The sequence below is a fragment of the Rhinatrema bivittatum genome, chromosome 5 (assembly GCF_901001135.1).
Source record: "Rhinatrema bivittatum chromosome 5, aRhiBiv1.1, whole genome shotgun sequence".
Taxonomy (NCBI): domain Eukaryota; kingdom Metazoa; phylum Chordata; class Amphibia; order Gymnophiona; family Rhinatrematidae; genus Rhinatrema; species Rhinatrema bivittatum.
Window position 1 is genome coordinate 104,715,464 of NC_042619.1, and position 25,197 is coordinate 104,740,660.

The following is a 25,197-nucleotide window of genomic DNA, read 5'->3' on the forward strand; positions in this document are numbered from 1 at the left end:
GGCCCCTACTGGGCATGCCCAGCATGGCACTAACCCTGCAGCCAGCAGGGGGCCCCTACAGTCTTCTTTTTTCCGCACAGCAGTAGCCTCGTGGTTAAGGAGCTCTGCAGAGATTCCTGACAGTAATTTTCCTCATGGAATTACTATAAGTTAATTTGCCCCACAGGGGTGCCTCCTTTAACTTTTTCAAGCCGCGGTACTCCGGTAAGTTTTTACCCATTTTTCGTCGATTACCGTCGAGTTTGACCCTCGCGGCCTACTGGTCGTTGACCGTACCGCGGCTCAATTTTTTCATGGCCATGGCATCCGGGGTTCTATCGGTGCCCGGACTGTAAACGCACCATGTCCATCACAGACTGCCATAAAGTCTGTGTAATGTATCTTGGACGAGAGCACGATGTCTTGACCTGCACAAAATGTGTCCTAATGACACCAAAAGGTCGCAAGGCCAGAATGGAGAAGATGGAACTTCTCTTCCGTGCTCAAACCCTGACTCCATCCATTGCGTTGACGTCTTCAGAACCGGCTCCGTCAACTTCGCGCCAGCATCGACCACCGCCTGGTGACCGTCCAGGGTCGACGATATCTCGGCCTTCAACAACCTCTACTCCCCCTCAGGACAGAGGGGATCATAGAGATCAACATCGCCATCGACATCGAAAGTCTCGGACCATCGAGGGAGCGAAATCATCGACCTCGCCATTGTCCAAGCCGCCGTCGAAGAAACCCCATCCAGAAAAGGCACCGACCTTTTCGACGACCGGGTCACCGAGGCAACCCTCACCCGACAGGGTATCGGGAGCTGCGACTCCGCCTTTAATGGTGGTCCCTCCAGCTATGCCTCTGCCTCCTTCTTCTGTTCCAGAGCCAGGGCTGCTTGCTCCAGGTCTCCGAGAAGAACTGGACCGGATGGTTCAGGAGGCCATCGACAAGGAGGTGCAATGACTCCAGGTTCCTCCGGCACCGACACTGGTACCGATTGTGGAACAGACCACCGACCCGATCCCGGCAGCATTGCAACCGCTGCTGTCCAAGATGGAAGCGCTCATTGCCACTTTTCCACCGATGGACCCCGGGTCACCAATGGTTCCGGTGCCCTCCCTGCTTACTTTATCATCGGGAGGAGAACAATCATTCTGCATCCCTCCATCGGGAGTTCTGCCTCAGCCATCAATGCTGATACATCCCTCGCCACCAATCCAACCATCGGTACCGATATGCCCGTCGGCGCCACCGAGCCAGCCATCGATGCCCTCGATTTCTGCGCCGGTGCCTTCGATGCCTTCATTGGTGCCTCCAATTATTCCTTCGATTCCTTTAGAGCCTAGACCAGGACCCTCGGGTATCCTACCACCCCATCCCCCTCTAGCTCCTAGAGGGACAGGTGCTGATCCCTATGATACCTGGACTGATGATTCCTCCCCAGACACCGATGATTTGCCTTGACCAACTTCACCCACTGAAAGTAGAAAGCGTTCTCCTCCAGAGGACCTTTCCTTTATAAATTTTGTGAAGGAAATGTCTGAATTTGTTCCCTTCCAAGTACAGACTGAACAGGATGATAGACATCAGATGATGGAGTTGCTTCAATTCCTGGATGCTCCCAAGGAAATAACCTCCATCCCTATCCAACAGGTTCTTCTGGATCTCCTCAAGAAGAACTGGGAACATCCTGGCTCCATTGCTCCAGTCCACAGAAAAGCTGACACTACCTGCTTGGTGCAGTCAGCTCCAGGTTTTCAAAAACCTCAATTGGATCACCAATCTATAGTGATAGAATCCGCACAGAAAAGAGCAAAAAGATCAAAGCCTCACACTTCTTTTCCTCCTGGCAAGGAACAGAAGTTTCTAGATGCCATTGGTCACCGTGTCTTCCAAGGATCAATGCTCATCTCCCGAATTGCCGCTTATCAGCTCTATATGACCCAATATAATAGGGTCATTTTTAAGCAGATACAAGATTTAACAAACACCCTGCCTCACTAATTTCAAGGGCAACTCCAAACCCTAGTAAACAAAGGGTTTGAGGCAGGCAAGCATGAGATCAGATCATCCTATGATATCTTTGATACTGCTACTAGAGTATCTGCAGCAGCTATTTCGGCAAGGAGATGGGCTTGGCTCAAGTCTTCCGACCTTTGCCCTGAGGTACAAGACAGGTTATCTGACATACCCTGTGTAGGAGATAATCTGTTTGAAGAACAGATTCAACGGACGGTGGCGGAACTTATGGACCATCATGAGACTCTTAGACAGCTCTCTTTGATACCTTCTGACTACTCTTCAAAACAGCCCTTCCAAAAGGACTCTAAACAGTCATTCTTCCGCCCGAAGAAATCCTACCTGCCACCAGCCAGATCCCGTTCCATGAGACCTTTTCAAAAAGCCCAGTCTCGTCAGATACGGACATAAAAACTGCAAGCGGCTCCTCAACCAGGTTCTTGACTTCTACCTAGAGAGCAACAGCCAGCTTCCATTGCCTCACATACCAGTGGGAGGTCGATTATGCCAGTTCAACAACATATGGCACTCAATCACCTCAGTCCAATGGGTACTGGTGATAATTTCTCATGGTTACCATCTGAACTTCCTCTCCATGCCACCAGACTCCCCACCTCAACCGACGTGGGGAGTCCATTCTTCACTCCATTCTTCTGGATCAGGAGGTCTCCCTCCTTCTCCAGTCCAAGGCAATAGAACCCGTACCCTACTCTCAGCACAGCCTAGGATTCTATTCCCGGTACTTTCTAATCCCCAAAAAATTGGGAGGCGTTCGTCCTATTCTGGACCTACTAGCCCTCAACAAGTACCTCCAGCGAGAGAAGTTCAAAATGGTAACCTCACTTCTTCCTCTTCTACAAAGAGGAGACTGGCTCTGTTCTCTCGACCTCCAGGACACATACACTCATATTGCGATAACTCCATCTCATCGCAAATACGTGAGGTTTCTAGTAGGCCCCACGCACTACCAGTACTGAATGCTTCCATTCGGCCTAGCGTCTGCACCACGGGTTTTCATGAAATGCCTCATGGTGGTTGCAGCCTTCCTAAGGATTCAGGGTGTTCACGTCTACCCCTATCTAGACGATTGGTTAATCAGGGCTCCCACTCAGCAAGCTGCTCTGTCGTCCTTCAATCTAGCCTTACACACTCTAATTTCATTAGGATTTCCCGTCAATTACAACAAATCCTCTTTAGTCCCATCTCAAACCTTGTCATTCATTGGGGCAGACTTGGAAACCTTGCAGGCAAAGGCTTTTCTGCCTCGACAGCAAGCTCTCACTCTCGTATCTCTTGTACACAAGCTGCAGTCTCAGCACTCCGTGACTGCATGCCACTTTCTCATCCTCCTGGGACATGTGGCGTCCTCAGTGCAAGTCACACCAATGGCCTGTTTGGCCATGAGAGTCATGCAGTGGACTCTACAGTCTCAATGGACTCAATGGACTAAAACCTTCAAAAAAGATCTAAAGATCTGGCTCTTCAGAGAAACCTTCAAAAGACGGGATCGGTTAAACTACCCATTACAATCATCCTACACCCATACCCTTACGGACACTTCAATCTTATACACATATCACTAATCCCTACCATTACAGTTATTTAAATCATATGATACTCCCAATATACCACTAGAAAACCTGCTAACGCCAATCCATTTGTACCCACTGTCACAACCAGAGCCATAACCTGTCCCCTGCTGTTAATTTATCCTAAATGGTGAATTTCCAACCATCTTGTTATTCTTATTGTGTTATCCCTCGTTATGTTATATTGTTGTATCTCGCTATATCTCATTATATCCAAAATGTTGTATTACCAATCATATCATTAGATGTAAATCTTGGTCTATCAGTTTACTGTAATGACTTTTCATATGGTTTCTACACGTATTTCGTTGTTTCAAATGTAAACCGGAGTGAAGGCCTCTCGCTAAACTTCGGTATATAAAAATGAACAAATAAAGCATTCAGCCCCTGTCGACCATTGTCCACGTCACCGATTCACTCCGTCAGTCTCTTGCCTGGTGGAGAAATCAGAACAATCTCCTCCAAGGCTTGCCCTTTCAGACTCCAGACCCTCCGTTAACTCTCACCACCAAATGCTTCCAACCTCAGCTGGGGAGCCCATGTGGCCAGTCTGCGGACACAAGGATCTTGGTCTCCAGAGGAAGCCAAACACCAGATAGATTTCCTGGAGCTTCGAGCAATCGGATATGCTCTCAGGGCATTTCAGGATCGCCTCTCAAATCAAGTTATCCTGATCCAGACGGACAACTAGGTGGCCATGTGATACATCAACAAACAGGGAGGCACGGGCTCCTTCCTTCTGTGTCAGGAAGCTGCACAGATATGGGCAGAAGCTCTCTCCCATTCGATGTACCTCAGGGCCACCTGGTTGCCGGGAGTGGACAATGTGTTGGCAGACAATCTGAGTCGCATCTTTCAACTGCATGAGTGGTCTCTCAATCCCTCAGTAGCGAACTCCATCTTCCAACAGTGGGGATATCCTCAAATAGACCTCTTTGCATCTCCTCAAAACCGCAAAGTAGAGAACTTCTGCTCTCTCATTCGCAGCAAATACTCTCAACCCAGAGATGCATTCTCCCTCTCGTGGGCAACCAGTCTACTTTATGCATTCCCTTCACTTCCTCTTCTCTTGAAGACGCTCGTGAAGTTATGTCTGGACAAGGGAACCATGATCCTGATAGCACCTCACTGGCCACGCCAAGTGTGGTTTCCAATACTTCAGGATCTCTCCATTCGCGGCACATTCCCTTGGGAAAAGACCCGCTTCTGATCACTCAAAATGACGGGTGCCTCTGCCATCCCAATCTTCAAGCCTTGTCCCTGACGGCATGGATGTTGAAAGATTAATCTTTCTGAATCAGTTTCCCATGTCTTGATTGCTTCATGGAAGCCTTCTACGAGAAAATCTTACTCTTAAAAATGGATCAGGTTTATGTCTTGGTTCTCTTCTCAGTCGCTTGACCCCTTTACCTGTCCAATCACAAAGTTTTTGGACTATCTCTGGCACTTGTCAGTCAGGTCTAAAAACTTCTTCCATCAGAATGCATGTCAGTGCGATAGCCGCCTTCCATAAAGGTGTCGGGGATGTTCCTATATCAGTACAACCCCTTGTAACACATTTTCTGAAAGGCTTGCTTCACCTCAAGCCTCCACTCCGTCCTCCGGCCCCTTCTTGGGACCTTAACCTGGTTTTGGGTTGGCTCATGAAACCACCATTCAAGCCTCTTCATTCCTGTGACCTTCGATATCTCACATGGAAAGTGATTTTCCTTTTGGCAATCATTTCAGCTCGCAGAGTTAGTAAATTACAGGCCTTAGTTACCTATCCGCCTTACACTGAACTTCTGCAGGACCGGGCAGTACTCCACACTCACCCTAAATTCTTACCCAAGGTAGTTTTGGATTTTCATCTAAATCAGTCCATCATACTACCTACCTTTTTTCCCAGGCCCCATTCCAATCCAGGAGAACAGGCTGTGCATGCTCTAGCGTTCTACCTAGACCGAACAGCTACCCACAGGGAAAGCACTCAGTTGTTAGTCTCTTTCCATCCTAATAAGTTAGGGAAGCCTGTGGGTAAGCAGACTCTCTCTTCCTGGTAAAAGGACTGCATATCCTTTTGCTACCAGCAAGCAGGCATTCCATTTCAAGACCGTGTTAAAGCACACTCTGTGATGGCCATGGTGACTTCAGTAGCACACCTACGATCGGTGCTGCTTCCTGACATTTGAAGGGCTGCCACTTGGAGTTCTCTCCACACCTTTGCAGCCCACTATTGCTTGGACAAAGCCGGAAGACAAGATTCCATCTTCGGCCAGTCTGTCCTTCGTAACCTGTTTACAGCGTGACGTACCAACACCCTTCCGCCTGCCCATTAGGATTCAGGATGCCCTCGACCAAATTTTATCCCAGTCCTAGTGCTTCGGACACCTGGGTACATTTAGTGCATTTCTCGGACATCCTCAGCTCGGTAATCATCCATATGTGAGGACTACCATTCTGCTTGTCCTGTGAGAAAGCAAATGTTGCTTACCTGTAACAGGTGTTCTCACAGGACAGCAGGATGTTAATCCTCATGAAACCCGCCCACTGCTCCGTGATGTTGGGTTCGTAACGTTTTCTTATTTTATTTTTTGGCACTGCCTGTAGCTTTTAAACAAGACTGAAGGAGGGACCCCTGCTGGCTGCAGGGTTAGTGCCATGCTGGGCATGCCCAGTAGGGGCCAGTCAAAGTTCTGGAAACTTTGACAAAAGTGTTCCGTGATTGGGCTCCATCCTGTGATGTCACCCATATGTGAGGACTAACATCCTGCTGTCCTGTGAGAATACCTGTTCTCACAGGTAACCAACATTTTCCTGGCGTGTAGCCAGATGGACTCAGAACAAATGGGATAGTATCCGCGTGCTAGCAGTTGGAGACGGATCTGACGTCAGCACGGGGGCGTATATATCCCCACAGGAAGCGTAGCTATTCAGTAATTTCCGTCTCCAAAGCAGTTTGGAGTGCCTGCACGCTAGTTGAGCGTGCTTTCCAAGACTACTTTAATTTTTCTCTTTTTTTTTCTCATTCTTCACGAGGATCCGGCTCAATTCTCTCTTACGGTATGGCCCTTGAGAGGGCTAGATTGAAGAAGAGGGGTTACTCGGAGCCCGTGATTGATACCCTCCTCCGAGCTCGCAAGTTTTCCACATCCCTCACATACATCCGGATCTGGAGAGTATTTGAAGCATGGTGCGACACTCACTGCACCAATCCTCATGCAACCACAATCCCTATTGTGTTGGATTTCCTGCAGGATGGCCTTCAGAAGGGTCTCTCCCTCAGCTCCATCAAGGTTCAGGTGGCTGCACTGTCTTGCTATGGTCCCAGGAGGGATGGCAAGACCATCGCCAAGCACCAGGATGTTTCTCGCTTCCTGCAGGGAGTCAAGCATATTCGTCCGCCACTGAAGTGGCCTGTACCTTTGTGGAACCTCAACCTTGTTTTGGATTTCCTTGCGGGATCCACCTTCAGACCCCTTCGGGGCCTGTCTCTTCGTTCCCTCACTTTGAAGATGGTATTCTTGCTGGCTGTATGTTCAGCCCGCCGCATCTCAGAACTACAAGCATTGTCCTGCCGTGATCCCTTTCTCAGACTCACTCCTGAGGCTATCCATCTTCGTACGGTTCCCTCCTTTCTACCTAAGGTGGTTTCACAGTTTCATCTTAATCAAACCATATCCTTGCCTACCACGGCGGGTCTGAAGAAATCTGAAGAAGGGCGTTTGTTACGCCATCTCGACATTGGCAGATTGCTGCCCAGATATTTGGAACTTACACAAGACTTACGAAAGACGGACCATCTGTTCGTCCTGTACAGCGGGAAGAAGCTAGGTGAAGCGGCCTCGCGGCCCACCATCGCCCGCTGGATTAAAAGAAGTTGTCAGAGCAGCGTACGTAGAGGCCGGGAAGTCTCCGCCTCTACAGGTCAAGGCTCATTCTACCAGAGCACAAGCAGCATCTTGGGCAGAATCCAGGATGCTATCGCCTGCGGAAATCTGTAAAGCAGCGACTTGGTCTTCCCTCCATACCTTCTCCAGGTTCTATCGTCTGGATGTTCAGGCCGGGGAGGACTCGGCATTTGCGCGGGCGGTACTACATGGGCCTCAGGCAGCCTCCCGCCCAGGCTGGGAGTAAAGCTTTTGTACATCCCATTTGTTCTGAGTCCATCTAGCTACACGCCAGGAAATGTTGGGATTACTACCTGATAATCCCCTTTTCCTTAGTGTAGACAGATGGACTCAGCATCCCGCCCAGCTGCCTGCGTACATGGGTATCACCGATTCAAGGTAAGCCATGTCCTCTGTTTCCATAAGAGCGTACACTCTACCAGGTGTCCACGCCTTCCGGTTGGGAATGCTGGCGGTCTCCAGCTACTGTCAATCGGTCAGGGGAATCCTGTTTCACTTTTTAACTGAGCATCAGTACACACATCTCTAACAGCTTTTGCAAGGAAGATTACTGAATAGCTACGCTTCCTGTGGGGATATATACGCCCCCGTGCTGAAGTCAGATCCGTCTCCAACTGCTAGCACGCGGATACTATCCCATTTGTTCTGAGTCCATCTGTCTACACTAAGGAAAAGGGGATTATCAGGTAGTAATCCCAACATTGCTTTCCCACACTCTCCTGAAGGCTCAGTGTATGCAAACTATTTCATGCACATTTATCGTGGCAATCCTGAAAATCAGATTAGATAGATGTGCCTCCAGGAGATAGTTGAGAAATACTGATTTAAGAATTGTAAAAATAACCTGTCTAATACAAATTTTACCTTCTCAAATTAAGTAAAAAAAAAATAAAAATTATATTTGGGTTTTCAAATGTGTCCTGTTTTACTAGCTACAGACAAGCAATTTCAATTGTAATTTTAAGATAATCTTTCTTTAAATATTTTACACTTCTTTTTGTGTAGCATTCTCCAAAATCTTGGAAAATATGAATACTATGTACATCATAAGCTTTTTACATTTTTTGCACAAGTTTAATTACTAGGTCTGTATTGCTTAATGAATGGATATCACTTAAATTATTCCAATGTTATTGTGACTGATTCAAGTTAATTACATTTAATTCAGGGACACTTTCTACTATCTGTTTTCCAAAAATGATTTGAGTAAACTTTAAGTTGCCTTTGTAGGTGTCCCTGATTTAAAGATACTATTAGCATTTGACTGTTATTAAACATTCATATAGGACTATCAGATGTATGCAGTGCAGTACAGAAAGAAACACAAGGACGACAGCCCTTGCTTTTTGGAACTTAGTTTGACAGAGAAGAGACACATATCAAACAAATAAGATGCTTTGAGTTAAAACAGTAAGGTCGTGATTGGGAAGAACTAAATCAGGTGGGTTTATATGTAAGAATAAATGAGGAAGGGCACCTCTTTTTTTTTTTTTTCATTTAATAAAATTTATTAATTGCTTCCCACAAAAAGGCTGAAGCAATGTACAGTAAAACATGCTTACAAATAAAAATATATACATATAAAACAAAAACATATATATAAAACATTCATTAAACAATAGGAATATTCCAGCATTAATTTGACATCAAACCTACACATAGGTCATTGATCAATAAAATCAAAAGTCAAGAGAACTGCTTCAGAAGAAAGGCTTTAAGACTACTTCAGAAAGTTTTACTACTAAGATTTAGTCATAAATCAGCTGGCAAGGAGTTCCATAGGGAGAGTGCAGCTACAGAAAAGGCTGAATCTCTGGTGGATGTTAAACAAGTGAGTCGGATTGATGTCACATCAAGTAGTCCATGCTAGGAAGAAAGTAGTTGGGATGGTTTGTACACTTTTAACATAGCATTTGCCCAAGAACACGTATTTGCATTTAACAACTTGACTACAATCATACCTACCCTATAACTGATTCGTTGATTAACTGGTAACCACTTTAACTTTGAGTATAGGGGTTATGTGTTGATTTTGCTTAGTACCTGAAATCAGCTGAGCGGCAGAATTTAACAGTAATTGCAAAGGTTGTAGAGTAGAGGCTGGCAGACCAAGGTAGCGACTGATACAATAGTCAATTATCTGGAAAATAATTGCCTGAACAATTGTCTGAAAATCTGAGGTAAAAAGTAAATGCCTGAGATCTGTAATTACTCACAGTTTGAAAAATCCAGATCTAATAGATTTAATCTGGGGTTTAAAAGAGAGGTGAGGTCAATCAATACTCCTAAACTTTTAATTGAGTCAGAGATATTGAATGAACAGTTACCCAACAAAGCTGGTGGGTAAGCTTTTGGGGTATGAGATTGTTGAATTATCTCAAATTCTGTTTTGGCCATGTTCAGGGATAATTTATTATGATGTAACCAAGAATGAATAGAGGACAGATAAATATCTAAGAACTCCATCGTATCCTTACAAGTGCTATGTAGATGAATAAAGAGCTGTAAATAGTCTGCATACATTTTATATCCATCACAAATAGTTGCAAGCAGTTTTGCAATGTGGGCCATGTGAATATTAAAATAGGACTGCTGAAAGAGCAGAACCTTATGGAACTCCCTCTATCCATCAAAGTTGTTTGTAAAACTTCATTATTTCATTATACCTGTAGCGATCAATTCCTAATAAAGGAAGAGAACCAATCTAAGACTTTTCCCTCAGTGCCACATTCTTGAAGACAAAATAAAAGTATCTCATGGTCGACTGTATCAAAGGAGGCAGAAATATCAAGAGATACAAGAAGGAATTCATTGCTACCATGAAGCCCTCTTCTAAAAGAATCTGAGAGAGATAAAAGCAGAAGCTCTGTTCTCATGGATTTTCTAAAATCAAATTGGTGGGGGTCTAAAATATCATTTTATTCAAGATGAACAGTTAATTGTATCAAGGCAACATTTTAAATTATCTTTGCAACAAAAGTAAAAGAAGAAATGGGTATATAGTTGCTTGAGCCTGCTAAATCAAGTGTGGGTTTTTTAAAAATAGGCTGCAAGGAAAGAGCCTCCTAAAAGCCTCTATGTGCAAAACAGCCAATGGGGTGGGCAGAGAAGGTGGGGGAATTCAGATAATTAACATTTCATTTCCTAATCCTTTAAAGGTGGTGGCCAGAACTAGAGTGATGATGGAATGCATAAGGAAGGATATAACTATTAGAAAAGAATTGATTATACTGTTGTACAAGTTGTTAGTGAAAAGATAGTCAGGGCTAAACGGTACCTCCCTCAAATGCATCACCCTTCTTGCCATAGTGGCCTCTTCTGTATCCTGTACCCACATGGTTCATGATTAATGAATTTGTAATGGGGATTTACTATATCGTGTATGATTTGTGTGAAGCTTTTCTTTATAGATAATTTGCCCACCCCCTCACATCCCCCCATATTGTGGACTTGAGTTGTGCATTGATCTCTGTTTTCTCTGGAATTGATTCTTTGATATATAATCATGATTCTGTGATGACCTAATTTTCCTTTATTCTATTTATATTTTTCATATTTAATGGAAACTAATACAACAAAATCTAAATATGTATACCCTAGATTAATGGTTGTCAACCCATTTCTGGGGGCACATCCAACCAGTCTGGTTTTCAGGGTATCTACAATGAATATGTCGAGGTAGATTTGCATGCACTGCCTCCATTGTATGCAGATCTATCTCATGCAACTGGGTGAGTTCAGGGCTGGCTCTAGGCTAACTGATACACTGTTCAAAAACTGAAATCTGCACTCTGTCATCCACCAGCTGCTCGCAGCATTTTCAGGGAGCTCCTATCCCTACCCTCCCAATCCCTCCTGATTCTCTGCATAACTGTTCTTGACCTTCCCTCCCTGCACTGCTAGTATAATAAACATCTGCCCCTCCCCCCCCCCCCAGACTATTAAGTCGTACAACATTAGTGAAGACTGGAGTCAATACAGGAGGGGGGCAGAACTCAATATAAACTCTGTACGTCAAGTTCAATAAATATACCCTGCATCTACATAGAATCCCCCAAAAGTGTGTGCAAAGTAGAAGTAGACTGGCGTGGACATGTGTAAACAAGGAAGTGGAAACATAACTAGAGCTGAGGTTGGAAGATATTGAAGCTGGGAAAGAAAAATAAATGAAGAGAAGAGAAGATTATATCCCCTGAGGAAGCCTTTAGGGGTGAAACAAGGGCCCTTGTATGGATTATAGGAGAAAAATTAGTGAAAATTACATGCAAGATTAATGTGATAAAGGGGTTGGTATTGGGGTTAGTTTTAACAAATGTCCTTAGATGGACTGGTAGTATGAGTGTGAAGGATGAGTATGTGTGCAATATTTTAGGGGGATTGTTAATGAATATTAGTATGAAGTGGTTTATCTAAAGTGGAAGACCATGTATGCCACACGTGTCCTTATTGATATGTTTTAAATACATTGTAAAAAGCAAAGGTTTGATATTGTATGTGTAAATGACTGAATAAAATGATATGTGAATAAAATATTGGGATGTTCAATACAGCAGGACTATTGAAATATTATAGTTTCCCCTATTTTTGTGTATGATGTATCATTGAGTATAGGGGATAGATAAAACTTTGTTGTGATTACCAAAGTAGAAGTAGGACATTCCTATTAAACTCAACATACAAAACACATTATTCAAATGTTGTTGTCACCTCATTAGCAGCAACACAATTAGGTATGATGTGGTGCAGTATAAAAACCTGCAAAAAATGTCACTTGGAACTTACTATATGCAGTGGCGTACCTAAAGTATTTGGCACCTGGGGTGGATTCTTCCTTTGGCACCAACCCCCAATATATAATTTTAAAATTTCCTAAACATTGATAAAATATTTCAAAACAGCAGACACATGAAAAAACACCCAATGATTAAAACTAATAAAGATTTTAAAAATCTCCCGTGCTCCATATCCGTCAATGTCGTAGACTGGGGGCATGCATGCACACACACAATATGCTCCCTCTCTCTCACACATGCACACACATACACGCTTGGTGAGAGACAGAGGGGGAGCATGGGTGAGTGTGTGTGTGGGAGACACACACACGTTTTCACTGTGTGTGTCTCTCTCACACACTAATACACATGCACATGCAGACAAAAACTGAACTGGAAACTGCAACAAGCCAGATTTTGTGTGCAGAACATCACTACTCCTCAAAACCTTACAATCAAGAAATATAATTCCCTGTACGTACCAGGATCAGTCCAGACAGTAGGGTTATGTCTCCCTTCCAGCAGGTGGAGTCAGAGGTCAAAGTTCTAAGCACCTCCCATATCCCAGGGTGCCTCCTGCGATCCTCCAGTATTCCTCTGACTCCAGCAGGTGAAGGAAGACATCCCCTGCGGTCCTGTTACCTTGGTCAGCTGAGTAAATTTAGGGAGTTTTTTTGTCCCTGGCTGATCTTTGACTAGATCTTCTTATGTTTAAAAAAAAAAAAAAAAAAAAAAAAAAAGAATTTAGAATTAATTTGATGCTGTGTCCGTTGGCCTTGACACCCAGAAGACTTTAATTATTCCCGGGCAAAGAGGGGATTTACCGGTGGGCCGGTCCCTCCCCCTTTCAGTGCCAGAGAAGTTTATATGCCTCTGAAGGAAGGTTAGAGATTTTTTGTTGATTTCCAGGGAGGTTTCATTCCCCTGAAGAGATAGCTCCATTAACTGTATAGCAGTTTAAAAAAAAACAAAAAATACTGTTAAGTTCAAGGCAAATTTTAATATTGGGAAGGACACAAGACAAATTTATTTGAAGCCTTTCTTTTTTTCAGAGTTGCTTATTAATTTCTTTTTTGTTATGCCATGCGGTTGTCTCTGTTCTGCCTGTGGAGAGCCGGCAGCACGGCTCTCCAGAGACAGTCTGTGCTTTCGCTGCGTTTCTGGCGGCGAAGGGTCATCTGAGCTACCTCTTACTGGCAGAAAACGGCAGTTGCCGCATACGCGCGATTTAAATGCTTCACAGCTGATTTCCTTACCTATAACGGCCCCGTCTCCGAATTGCGGGGCAGCGGCAGCCATTTTGAATTTAAACGACGATCGCGTTGGCTCGCGGTCAGACGGAGGGGAGCACATTGAATGTTTATCACCTCCTATTTTAGCCCCAGAGCACTCTAGTTTGAACGAAAATGATAATATTCAACCTTCTTTACCCCCGGGGGGGGGGGGTGGTATTAAAGCAGCCATTTTCATCACAATATATTTTGCTTATGCATAAGGCATATTGGAGGCTACAGTAGATACAGAAGGTAATCATCCACCCTCTGCTAAGATTCTTAAGCATGCAGAGGAACCTATGTCACATTTAATTAATATGGGTCAGGATCCTGACTTACAAGACCCACTTCTGGGATCATCAGCTGATGATATTGATGAAGAGGTTATGGGATCAGCGCTGGTGGAAGGGGATGATCCCCAAGTACTGCGATTGTTTCACAAAGAGGAGTTAGATCCTCTTATTCCTTTTGTACTAGAGGAACTGGCAATTCCAGCACCACAACCAGTAACGGATTCCACTCCTGGGGATCCTGTTCTCGCAGGGATTAGGGCTCTGCCTAAATCCTTTCCTTTTCATCCTAAGCTTTTCCAGTTGCTTACTAGAGAATGAGATTTCCCAGAAGCTGGTCTTAAGGTTACTAGAGCTATGGATAAACTTTATCCACTTCCACAAGAATTTTTGGATTTGTTAAAGGTCCCTCAGGTTGATTCTGCAGTTTCTGCTATTGCTAAGCACACCACAATTCCAGTAACTGGAGGCACTGCTCTAAAGGATTTTCAGGATAGAAAACTTGAGGTTCTTCTTAAGCGTGTCTTTGGGTATCCGCTTTAGGTGTTCTGGCGGCGGTGTGCAGTAGTCTAATGCAGAGGGCAACTCTTCGGTGGGTCCAACAGTTTCTTACCTCTCAGGATTTGCCGTCAGCAGAACTTGAACAAGCCAATCGTTTAGAATCAGCAGTAGCATACACTGCTGATGCTTTATATGACTTGTTACGTACTTCGTCTCGTACTATGGCTTCTGCAGTTTCTGCAAGGAGGCTTCTTTGGCTTCGTCATTGGGCAGCTGACGCAACTTCCAAATCTCGCTTGGGTTCTTTTCCATTTAAAGGATCATTACTCTTTGGGAAAGAGTTAGAGCAGCTCATTAAAGATTTGGGAGATAATAAAGTTTATAAATTACCAGAGGATAAACCTCATTCCTATCGTTCGTTCAATTCCTTTAGAGGCCGTTTTCGGGGCCAGAGAAGATTCTGTACTGGTAGAATTCCATCTTTTTCTACACGTCAACAGCTTTCAAGGGCTCAGGTTTGGGCCCATTCCTTTCGTGGGAGACGGCCTCTCCGTTCTAACAGCTCCCAAACTTTTCCATCCTCCAAATCTCCACAATGAAGGTGCGCCGGCCCATTCCTTGGTGCCAGAAATAGGAGGACGTCTCTCAAGTTTTCACAGGGAATGGGTCAAAATTACCTCAGACAATTGGGTCCTCAATATTATAAAACAAGGCTACGCTTTGGATTTTGCATGCCCATTAAAGTATCTGTTTCTAGTATCTCCAAGCGGTTCACTTCTAAAGCAGCAACTTGTTCGTCAAACCTTACATCGGTTGCAGGATCTAGGAGCTATTGTTCCGGTTCCTCTGTCCGAATATCGAACCGGTTGTTACTCCATTTATTTCATTGTTCCCAAAAAAGAAGGAACATTTCGTCCAATATTAGACTTGAAGGAAGTAAACAAGTCACTTCGGGTTCCTTGTTTCCGTATGGAGACCTTGAGATCAGTCATTGCGGCCGTCCACAAAAATGAATTTTTGGCTTCTTTAGATCTGTCAGAAGCTTATCTACATATACCAATTCAAGAATCCCACCAGAGATATCTTCGTTTCATGGTATTGGGCGAACACTATCAGTTTTGGGCTCTTCCATTCGGTCTAGCAACTGCACCTCGAGTGTTTACCAAGGTAATGGTGGTAGTTGCAGCAGCACTCAGACGAGAAGGGATATTGGTTCTTCCCTATCTTGACGATTGGCTCATTCGAGCGAAGTCGAAGACTCTTTGCAAACTAGCGATCCAAAAGGTTCTGCTGCATCTTCATATACTTGGTTGGGTAGTCAACTTCAAGAAAAGTCATCTAGTCCCGATGCAAGTTTTGCAGTTTCTGGGTGCTCGATTCGATACGGCTGTGGGAAAGGTTTTTCTTCCACAGGACCAGATGATCAAATTGATGGCTCAAGTCCGTCGGCTTTTGGATCTAAATTTACCCACGGTATGGGATTATTTACAGGTTCTTGGTTCTATGGCATCCAGGTGGGACCCCAAGTCAGAGGAGTTTCATCTTCCTCTACTCCTTCTGGAGCCGGCTCGGTCCAGTTTAAATTGGTGGTTGGTACCACGTCACTTGCAGGAAGGAATGGACCTGGAGCCTCCTCAGTGGATATTAGTGACGCCAGCCTTTTCGGTTGGGGAGCTGTATGCCAGTCACATTCGACACAAGGTCGGTGGACAGCTTCACAAGCCAAGTGGCCCATCAATCGTTTGGAAACCAGAGCGGTACGACTAGCACTCCGCAGATTTCTACCACTTATTCAACATCAGTCGGTGAGGGTTCTCTCAGACAATGCCATGATGGTAGCGTACATCAACAGGCAAGGCGGCACAAAAAGTCACTCCGTCGCCATAGAAGCAGACATGCTAATGACCTGGGCCGAATCTCATCTACGCCGTCTAGCGGCATCGCACATAGCAGACTTCCTCAGTCGTCAGTATCTAGATCCCGGAGAGTGGGAACTTTCCTGGGAGGCAATGAACATTCTCATTCAAAGGTGGGGGACACCCAGGTTAGATCTGATGGCTACCCGTGTCAACACGAAAGTGGCTCAGTTCTACAGTCGAAGGAGAGAACATGGAGCGGAAGGGGTGGATGCCTTGGTTCTACCTTGGCCCAAAGACATCCTTCTTTATGTGTTTCCACCATGGCCACTAATAGGAAAAGTCGTGAAACGATTAGAATCCCACGAAGGTCCGGTGATTCTTGTTGCTCTAGAATGGCCTCGCAGACCATGGTATGCGGATCTCATCAACTTAGCAATCGACGGTCCAGTCCGCCTAGGCCACCTCAACAACCTCCTTCGACAGGGTCCAGTATATTTCGACCAGGTGTTTCACTTTTGTCTAGCGGCCTGGCTTATGAAAGGAGGCAATTAAAAAAAGAAAGGCTATCCAGATTCAGTCATCACCACCATGCTTAGTTCGAGAAAACCTTCTACTTCTCTCACCCATGTTAGAGTATGGAAGGTATTTGATGCTTGGTGTAGTAAGTCCGGTTTGTCTTCACGCAGCTACAGTTGTAGACATTTTGGCTTTTTTACAAGACGGTTTAAAAAAGGGTCTGGCTTATAATTCGCTCCGCGTTCAAGTTGCGGCAATAGGCTGTTTACGAGGTATGGAGAATGGTGTGTCTATTGCTATGCGTCAGGATGTCCATTTTCACAAAGGAGCCAAACATTTGAAACCACCAATCTGGGCTATCTGTCCATCATGGAATCTGAATTTGGTTCTTCGTAGTCTTTGTGCTCCTCCTTTTGAACCCCTTAAACGAATAACTTTGAAGGACTTAACGCTCAAGGCAGTGTTTCTCATAACAATTTGTTCTGCTAGACGCATTTCAAAAATTCAGGCATTGTCTTGCCGTGAGCCTTTCTTGAGAATTTCAGATTCAGGTATATCATTGCGCACAGTACCATCCTTTTTACCCAAAGTGGATTCCTCTTTTCATCTCAATCAATCTGTTGAATTGCCAGCCTTCCCAGATTTAAGTCTCAATCACGAGACTTAAAAAGACTTGATGTCCGCCGAGTGCTTTTACGTTATTTAGAGATTACTAATGTCTTTCGTCTTTCTGACCATCTTTTTGTTCTATGGAGCGGTCCTAAGAAGGGCTATCAGGCTTCTAAGGCTACCATTGCACAGTGGTTGAAAGAAGCCATTGCTTCGGCATACATTTGTAACGGTCGTCCAGTTCCTGATGGTATCAAGGCACATTCGATACGCTCTCAGGCGGCGTCTTGGGCCGAGAGTCATTGTGTTTCACCTCAAGAAATTTGTAGAGCGGTGACTTGGAAATCTTTGCACACTTTTGCCAAACATTATCGTTTGGATGTTCGCGCTCCAGACGTCGACTCTTTCGGCAGTAGTGTGCTGAAGGCAGGACTCTCCGGATCCCACCCCATTTAGGGCAACTTTGGTACATCCCTACTGTCTGGACTTATCCTGGTACGTATAGGGAAAGGAAAATTAGTTCTTACCTGATAATTTTCATTCCTGTAGTACCAAGGATCAGTCCAGATGCCCGCCCAGTATTTTTCCAGAGTGTTCGCTATTAAATACTGTTAATTTCTTATTTTGATTTCCTTTTTATATTTTTCCTATGCAATGATTTAAGAAGCTCTGAATATTGTTATGGTTTTTTCAGGTTATGTATTTGTTCTATTCATATATATAGTTGATCTAGTCATTGATTATCCTTATTCATGAGTTTCTGCTTTGTTATTCAAAATACTGGAGGATCGCAGGAGGCACCCTGGGATATGGGAGGTGCTTAGAACTTTGACCTCTGACTCCACCTACTGGAAGGGAGACATAACCCTACTGTCTGGACTGATCCTTGGTACTACAGGAACGAAAATTATCAGGTAAGAACTAATTTTCCTATCAATTAGAATAGTAAAACCATATTAAAAAATATGCATATCAAAACAGCTGATGAATAGAATTACCAAACACTAATAAAGTATTTCAAAACAGCAGACACATCACATCCAATAATTAAAAATAACAAGGATAAAAAAAACCTCCCACTTTCTATTCCTGGGAACTTTATATTTCTAGTCATCCTGAGATTGTCATGGATTGGAGGAGATCACACAAACTTTAACTCCTCTCACACACATATATACAGGCACATATGCGCAGGCACTCTCTCAGACACCTGCGCAGGCATAGGCAATCTCTCTCAGAAATCAACACAAGCACCCTCTCATACACACACACACATTTTTACACATACACACGCACACATTTTCCCACACTTTCACGTGCGCGCGCACACACTTTCACACATGGGCACACTCACTCACAGAGCTGCTGTCTCACACATATTTTGGACCTCTTCAGCTGCTGGCTGCACAACAAGGTCTCTTCATCTGCCACCAGTTTGGAGGAAACACCAGCAGCACCACAGGGCCTCTTCCTCCGCAGAACCTCACTTTTGCTGACAAGGTGTGGGAACCCCGTCAGCACTTCACTTCTCTGTGTCACTGCGAGACCTTCCTGCAAGTGCCAATGGCATCCTCCCCTTGTAGTCACCCGGGGTGAACCCCCCCCCCCCCCCCCCCGTCCCTCTCCTTAGTATGCCACTGCTATATGTAGCAAATCTGCTATACTGAAACAGCACAAATTCTAAGGACTCAAGCAGCATCAGCCCTACATATGAAAAGGCAGCATTGCTAATATTACATTGGGCTGAATCCACCAGTACACCTTTTGGGAAAACAGGACAAATGGGATTATTGCAGCATCATATACCGAAGTTACATGCTAGCAGAAAATCTAACCTGTGTTACAACACATACTGACCCTTAACAAATAGCAAACAAGTGACTACAAATTAGGAATGAAACATACAACAAAAACTGAAGTAATGCATTTCTTCTTGTACGTTTCTCAGAGCTGATATATTCCATTCACTAAACTGAAAATAAAACACTTAATAGCTTTCAGTAGTTTCTATTTTCTCACGCATCTCTTCTAGGGAGGTTATCACAGCTTCAATTTCTCTGTCACTTATTTAGAACTGATTCTCTTACCACTAGCTGATTCAGGATTTACTGTAGTGAGTTATCAGATTCTGGACTTGTCAGCTCTGTCTCAATTCTCTGTAACAGTTTAATGGCAGAGATTCTGATCTAGCTACATTTTCTTCTTAGAGGTCCCTGTTTTTCATCTGTTGTTCTGTATCTGGTCATTGCTTGAATCTTTCTTTTCTTACCGTTCTGTTAATAGCTTATGGGTTTTAGGACCAATGATTTGTTGAATTCAAAGCTTCGATAATTCAAATAATAAAGATCCACTCCATTCTGATGAAATTATACCTTTGTTCTAGAGCTAGACTTGAACAAATTCAACTAAAACTAGAGGTAGAGAAAGCCCCAACAGGAAAGACCTCTTCTTTTTTTTTTTTTTTTACTCAGCTCTGAGTAAGAGCACCACCACAATTGAGGTAGCGTGTACAATACTGGTGCCCCCCCCTCGATGCCTCTTCCGTGTCCCGTGAGTCATTTAGGGTTACTACCATCTGAATTATCTCTTAATTACTATTGGAGCTGGAACCTGACCTGTCCCTCCTACCACTTGTGTCTCCTTTTTTATCTTAGTCCTTGCTCTATGACACCCCCTTTCTTCTTCAGCAATATAGGACCAGATACTGACTCACTACATTCAAATACTTGTACAGATCCCACATGGTTCATTTTGGAGGCACTGTCTGTGGTGTTATCAAGTTCTGCCACTGCTTCTGACACTCTAGCTTACATGTAGTTAGGTGGCTGTTGACGTCCATCTTTTTCTGCTGTGCAAGGGGTTGTGGTGAACTGTTAAGATCTGGTTACAGAGGTGAAGGGTCCAGCTCATGAGCTATGTCAACATTGATTGTTTTAACACTTATACTACTTTGATTCTCTATCCCCTTACTGAATCATTGAGCCCATGGGTAAGGATAGTTAGGATAAACCCAGGATAAACCCAGGATGCAAATTGGGTTTCTAACCCCCAGGATAGAAACCCCAATTTGGTGAAAGTTGTGGAATTTTCTATAAATAAAACCAGCGAAATGCAAATACCAGATTTAAATATATATCAAAGATAAATACTCTATTGCAATTAAATATTTTCAGAAAACCACAATGATTGGACAAAAATCAATTAATATAATGTATAACAAAATTACATATATCACTCTAATCAAATTTTTTTTATACCAACCTAATTATATACAAGGGCACACACACAACAAACAAATTAGAACAAACTAATGGACAAAAACAAACACATAGAATAAAAACAAATAAATATAAAAACTGATTATCCACATGAAAATTCTAAATATCAATATTCAGCAAATCCCTTGTGATGCTTTGTTAGGTTATAATAAACCATACACACTGAATATATTATAATGCAATTCTTCATCCAAAATGTAAAAGGAATCAAACTAGTAGTTTCAGATTCAAGAAGCTGATATCATAATGAAATGAACCACAATGGATTATGTTCATCATGTTGGGAAAACTCTGTCCTCCAGAGATCAGACATTTTATTTTCTAGGCAGAATTGCCCAATGCCAATTTTGTTTTTGTTTTATAGTTCCGTAATATAGTTTCTCCACTTTTCAAAGCTGAAGATAAAAATCTTTCAATTGTTAAGAAACAACATAACACCCAACATGTTTCATTGGAGAAATGGCTTCTTCAGAGGCATAAATGTTTCACTGTTATATTGAACCAGTAAAGTAATCACCAAAAGGCAGAAAGCAGCAAATGCCTTCAACAAACAAAAATTCCAACTGCCATTTCAACAAAGCAAATATAAATCCTATCAGAGACCCAGCCCCATGAGACCTTTGTTAAAATAAATGATGTGCCAAATAAGGCAGAAAAAGGCTATTCTCCCTAGCAATTGCATTTAGAAATTCCATGTGCTCCTGCCGCATCCCTGATGTCCATGCCAAAAGATCTAAAATAACCCTAAAGATATAGATTAATAATTTGAAATATATAGATAATTTTGCTTTTTTAAATGCATTCTTCCTATGAATGAAAAGGAGTATTGTGATCAGCCACTGACATGAATCAAGGAAAATATGTGCAGCACCAACACTGCTCTCTATATTAATGGTGGGGGTGGAAGGGAAATAGAACCAAAAGGTTACTAAGAGCCAAGAGAAACAGATAAGCATGAAAAAAAAAAAGTGCGAAACTTGCTGGGCAGACTGGATGGGCCATTTGGTCTTCTGCTGTCGTTTCTATGTTTGACTTGTGGGAATAATGAAAATGAATCTTTGTTCAGAAGTTTCTTCCATTTTTGCTTAAACGATTTTTTTTTTTTTAAAGATGGGATCTATAATACTCATTCGATATTCAAACATAGTTACAACAGATTAGGACAGACTAACAATTATAAAAATTGTCCAGATTGGAAAAATGCTAGTGTTTTTCTTGATTTAATATTTAGTAGGATCTATAGAAAAAGAATTGCCGTGCCAAAAATTCAATATGCTATGCAATAGATCCTGTGTTCTCATTCTGTTTTTCCTTTTTGGCATTTCCACAATAAAAACTGTTTTGGATCTGTCCATTTTATACAATTAATTTACTTGTCATAATCTTTTTTCCCAAGGATATTGCATGCTAACTTTTAAATAATTGCTCTTACATTACTTTATATCAGATCAGTTTATATCACATATGCATTAACACTTTTTTTTTCTTTTGCTTTAACAGAGTTATGACAAATGCTTTCTTGGATCTTCAGAAACTGCTGATGCAAATAGAGTATTTTGTGGTCAACTTGGAGCAGTGTATGTTTTTAGTGAAGCCTTGAACCCAGCCCAGATTTTTGCAATACATCAGCTGGGACCTGGCTATAAGGTGGTAAATGCTATTAATTTATTTCACTTCCTCAATGGTACCAAATCACCCTTGTCTCTTTATGTAAACCCAAACTATATCTAAGACAACGTCCTTAATTCTACTCACTACATACAAACCCACTCGTTAATTCTTGCAATATGTCAAGAATTAACTTTCGGTATAGAGACCATGGCATGGTCTTATAAGGACTCATATGATCTATACATCCTATGGGCATGGTGTTACAAGGATTCATATGATTTGCACATTCTACGAAGAAGGATTGTATGACCTACACAGGTGATGCGAACAGAGTGGTGAGTGGATGCATAAATACAATTTACAAGGACGTATTGCCAATGCAGGTGATATGAACAAAGTGAACATTAATTTGGATAACAACCTATAATAGCCTAGTGGTTAGAGCAGTGGACTATGAACCAGGAGACCAGGCTTCAAGTCCTGCTGTCGCTCCTTGTGACCTTGGGCAAGTCACTTTACCCTACATTGCCTCAGGTACAAAACTTAGATTATAAGCCCTCTGGGGATAGGGAAATACCTACAGTACCTGAACGTAAACCGGTGTGATATCTCAATTAAGATCGAATGTCGGTATATTAAAAAATTAAATAAATAAATAAATAAATATTTTTGAGATATGGATAATACAAAGACTAAGGGGAACTCCATGAAGTTAGCATGTGGCACATTTAAAACTAATCGGGAGAAAGTTCTTTTTTACTCAATGCACAATTAAACTCTGTAATTTGTTGCCAGAGGATGTGGTTAGTGCAGTTAGTATAGCTGTGTTTAAAAAAGGATTGAATAAGTTCTTGGAGGAGAAGTCCATTACCTGCTATTAATTAAGCTGAATTAGAAATTAGCCACTGCTATTACTAGCAATGGTAACATGGAATAGACTTAGTTTTTGGGTACTTGTAGGTTCTTATGGCCTGGATTGGCCACTGTGGAAACAGGATGCTGGGCTTGATGGACCCTTGGTCTGACCAAGTATGGCATGTTCTTATGAATTTTTTATTTAAAGGGTAGATGGTTAAAGCTATTGGGGACAGATGGTTTACAGGGTTTATAGGGTTGGGGTTGTGTGGTTGCATGTAGTATGAATCGGGATGAACGAATGATTTGTTTTGTTTTCAAAACATTAGTATCATGGTTTAATGTGATATTTATACTGTTTAAAAATTAATTAATTAATTAATGACATATTGCAAGAATTAACAAGTGGGTTTGTATGTAGTGAACAGAATTTAAGGGCCTTGTCTTAGATATATTTTGTGTTTACAATGCTATTAATTTAACATTTTATTTAGTAACACTTCATTCCTGCCCTACAAAAAAACCTCCCAAACTATGTGTACTCATATAAAATGTTCTGTAAAGCTATACAGATTTTTCAGATGTTTTGTAAAATCATAATATGAGCAGAGTTGGTTTGTTGGCCTTCTCCTCCTTCCCACTCATATTGTATGTACCCATTTTCTCTACACTAAAGGGGAAAGCAGCAGGGGAGTTGCCTGATGCTCCAAGTGCGGGTGAAGCTACCTGCTGCAAACTGCTCTGCAGTGTGCAAGCTACTTTGAATATCCTGTTTTTGATGTGAAGAGTCTGGTTTGGTGCCAGACATGCTGTGTTGGAGCCCAGCTGTCTCAGAGAGGGAAGCTTCTTTACTTGGTCCTGATCAGCTCCAGTGCCCCAAGAGCAATCAACTGGGGTTTGTTCGTACCCAAGTTTCACCTCCAGTCTTTGCTGAGATTGAGAACAGTTATTGCATTCTCCCTATAAGTCAGAGGATCTGGGTTGCAAAAAGGAATACATATTTGACTTCATTTCTAACCTTTCATCGCCACATGTAAGGGTTAGGTTCCTCCCTAAGGATTTAGCTTTTGTTTAGGTTATGGTCAAATACATATCAAATTAATTGAAGGTCGACAGTCAACCCTTTTTTGGTCCCTGAAGTACCTGGATGACCTAAAAGAATTGGTAGCATTTCCCATCCACCCCCTCTACCATGATTTATGCACTGTACACTTAGTATTTCTGGTTCACAAGAAGGCAGTCACCAAGTGCCATACCTAGGCAGCCAAGAATTTGACTTGTCCCGGTTGCCACACATATCTGGTGGTTGATTCCATCCTGAAAAGGGCCAGGATATCTCAGACATCTGTCTGTCACTTCTGGCTGTGAGAATAGACCCTCTTGGCCAAGACACATTTGGTTTCCAATCATTTGTTGTTTATCCATCAGGAAACAATGAAGTTGGAACACAACATTGAGGAATGTTACTTCTTGCCAGTCTTTTGCCCTCATGGCTGAATGTTGACGGGGAGAAATATGCTCCTGTGATCTTACAGATACAATGTCTCAAGTTCTTGTGGTCTCTAGAAGGACATATATGTAGAGAAGGTTTGCTGCCTGATGTGACAGCAAGACCCTACATCCTATTTTGTCTCCCACACAGCAACTGCTTGAATATTTTTTACATGCCTCAGAATCTAGACCTAAAACTAACTCTCTTATGGTTCATCTAAGTGTAATTGGCACATATTACTATCATTTAAAAGGTAGACCTATTTCTTTACAACCTTTAATTGACTATTTGTATGGGCCTTCCTCCATTTGCAGCTTCCATCAAGCCACCTGCAATGTATTGGAACTTCAGCATGTTCTTTTAATTATTTTTGTTTTTCTAGTCAAACAATTTGAAATAGTAACAAACAGTGAAAAAAGAATATAAAAGTTCAAATGTTTAAGCAACAGGAAAACACTGTAAACTATTCTATAGAATCTTCAAAAGAAAGGTGTCCAAATCACAAATAATTCAATAAAATAAAAGTCAAAGGGTTAACTTTTTTACAGTAATTCTAGTCAGTTTAAACTTTGAGCATGAATTTGCCAGTTATTCTGAACCCCCACCAACTCTCCTCCCCAAAAGTAGTATGAGGGAATTTCAACAAATCATTCCAGATGA

At 42.6% G+C, this 25,197-nt stretch overlaps 1 protein-coding gene across 3 annotated transcripts in view; it reads left to right on the plus strand.

Moving 5' to 3' along the window:
* The window catches only part of NBEA (neurobeachin), a 2,460,099-nt gene that overhangs the window by 208,362 nt on the left and 2,226,540 nt on the right, over nt 1–25,197 (plus strand). For all 3 annotated transcript variants that reach the window (XM_029602688.1, XM_029602690.1, XM_029602689.1), the window contains exon 8: nt 22,080–22,226. In XM_029602688.1, the coding sequence (XP_029458548.1) occupies nt 22,080–22,226 (147 nt within the window). The remainder of the gene's footprint in view (nt 1–22,079; nt 22,227–25,197) is intronic.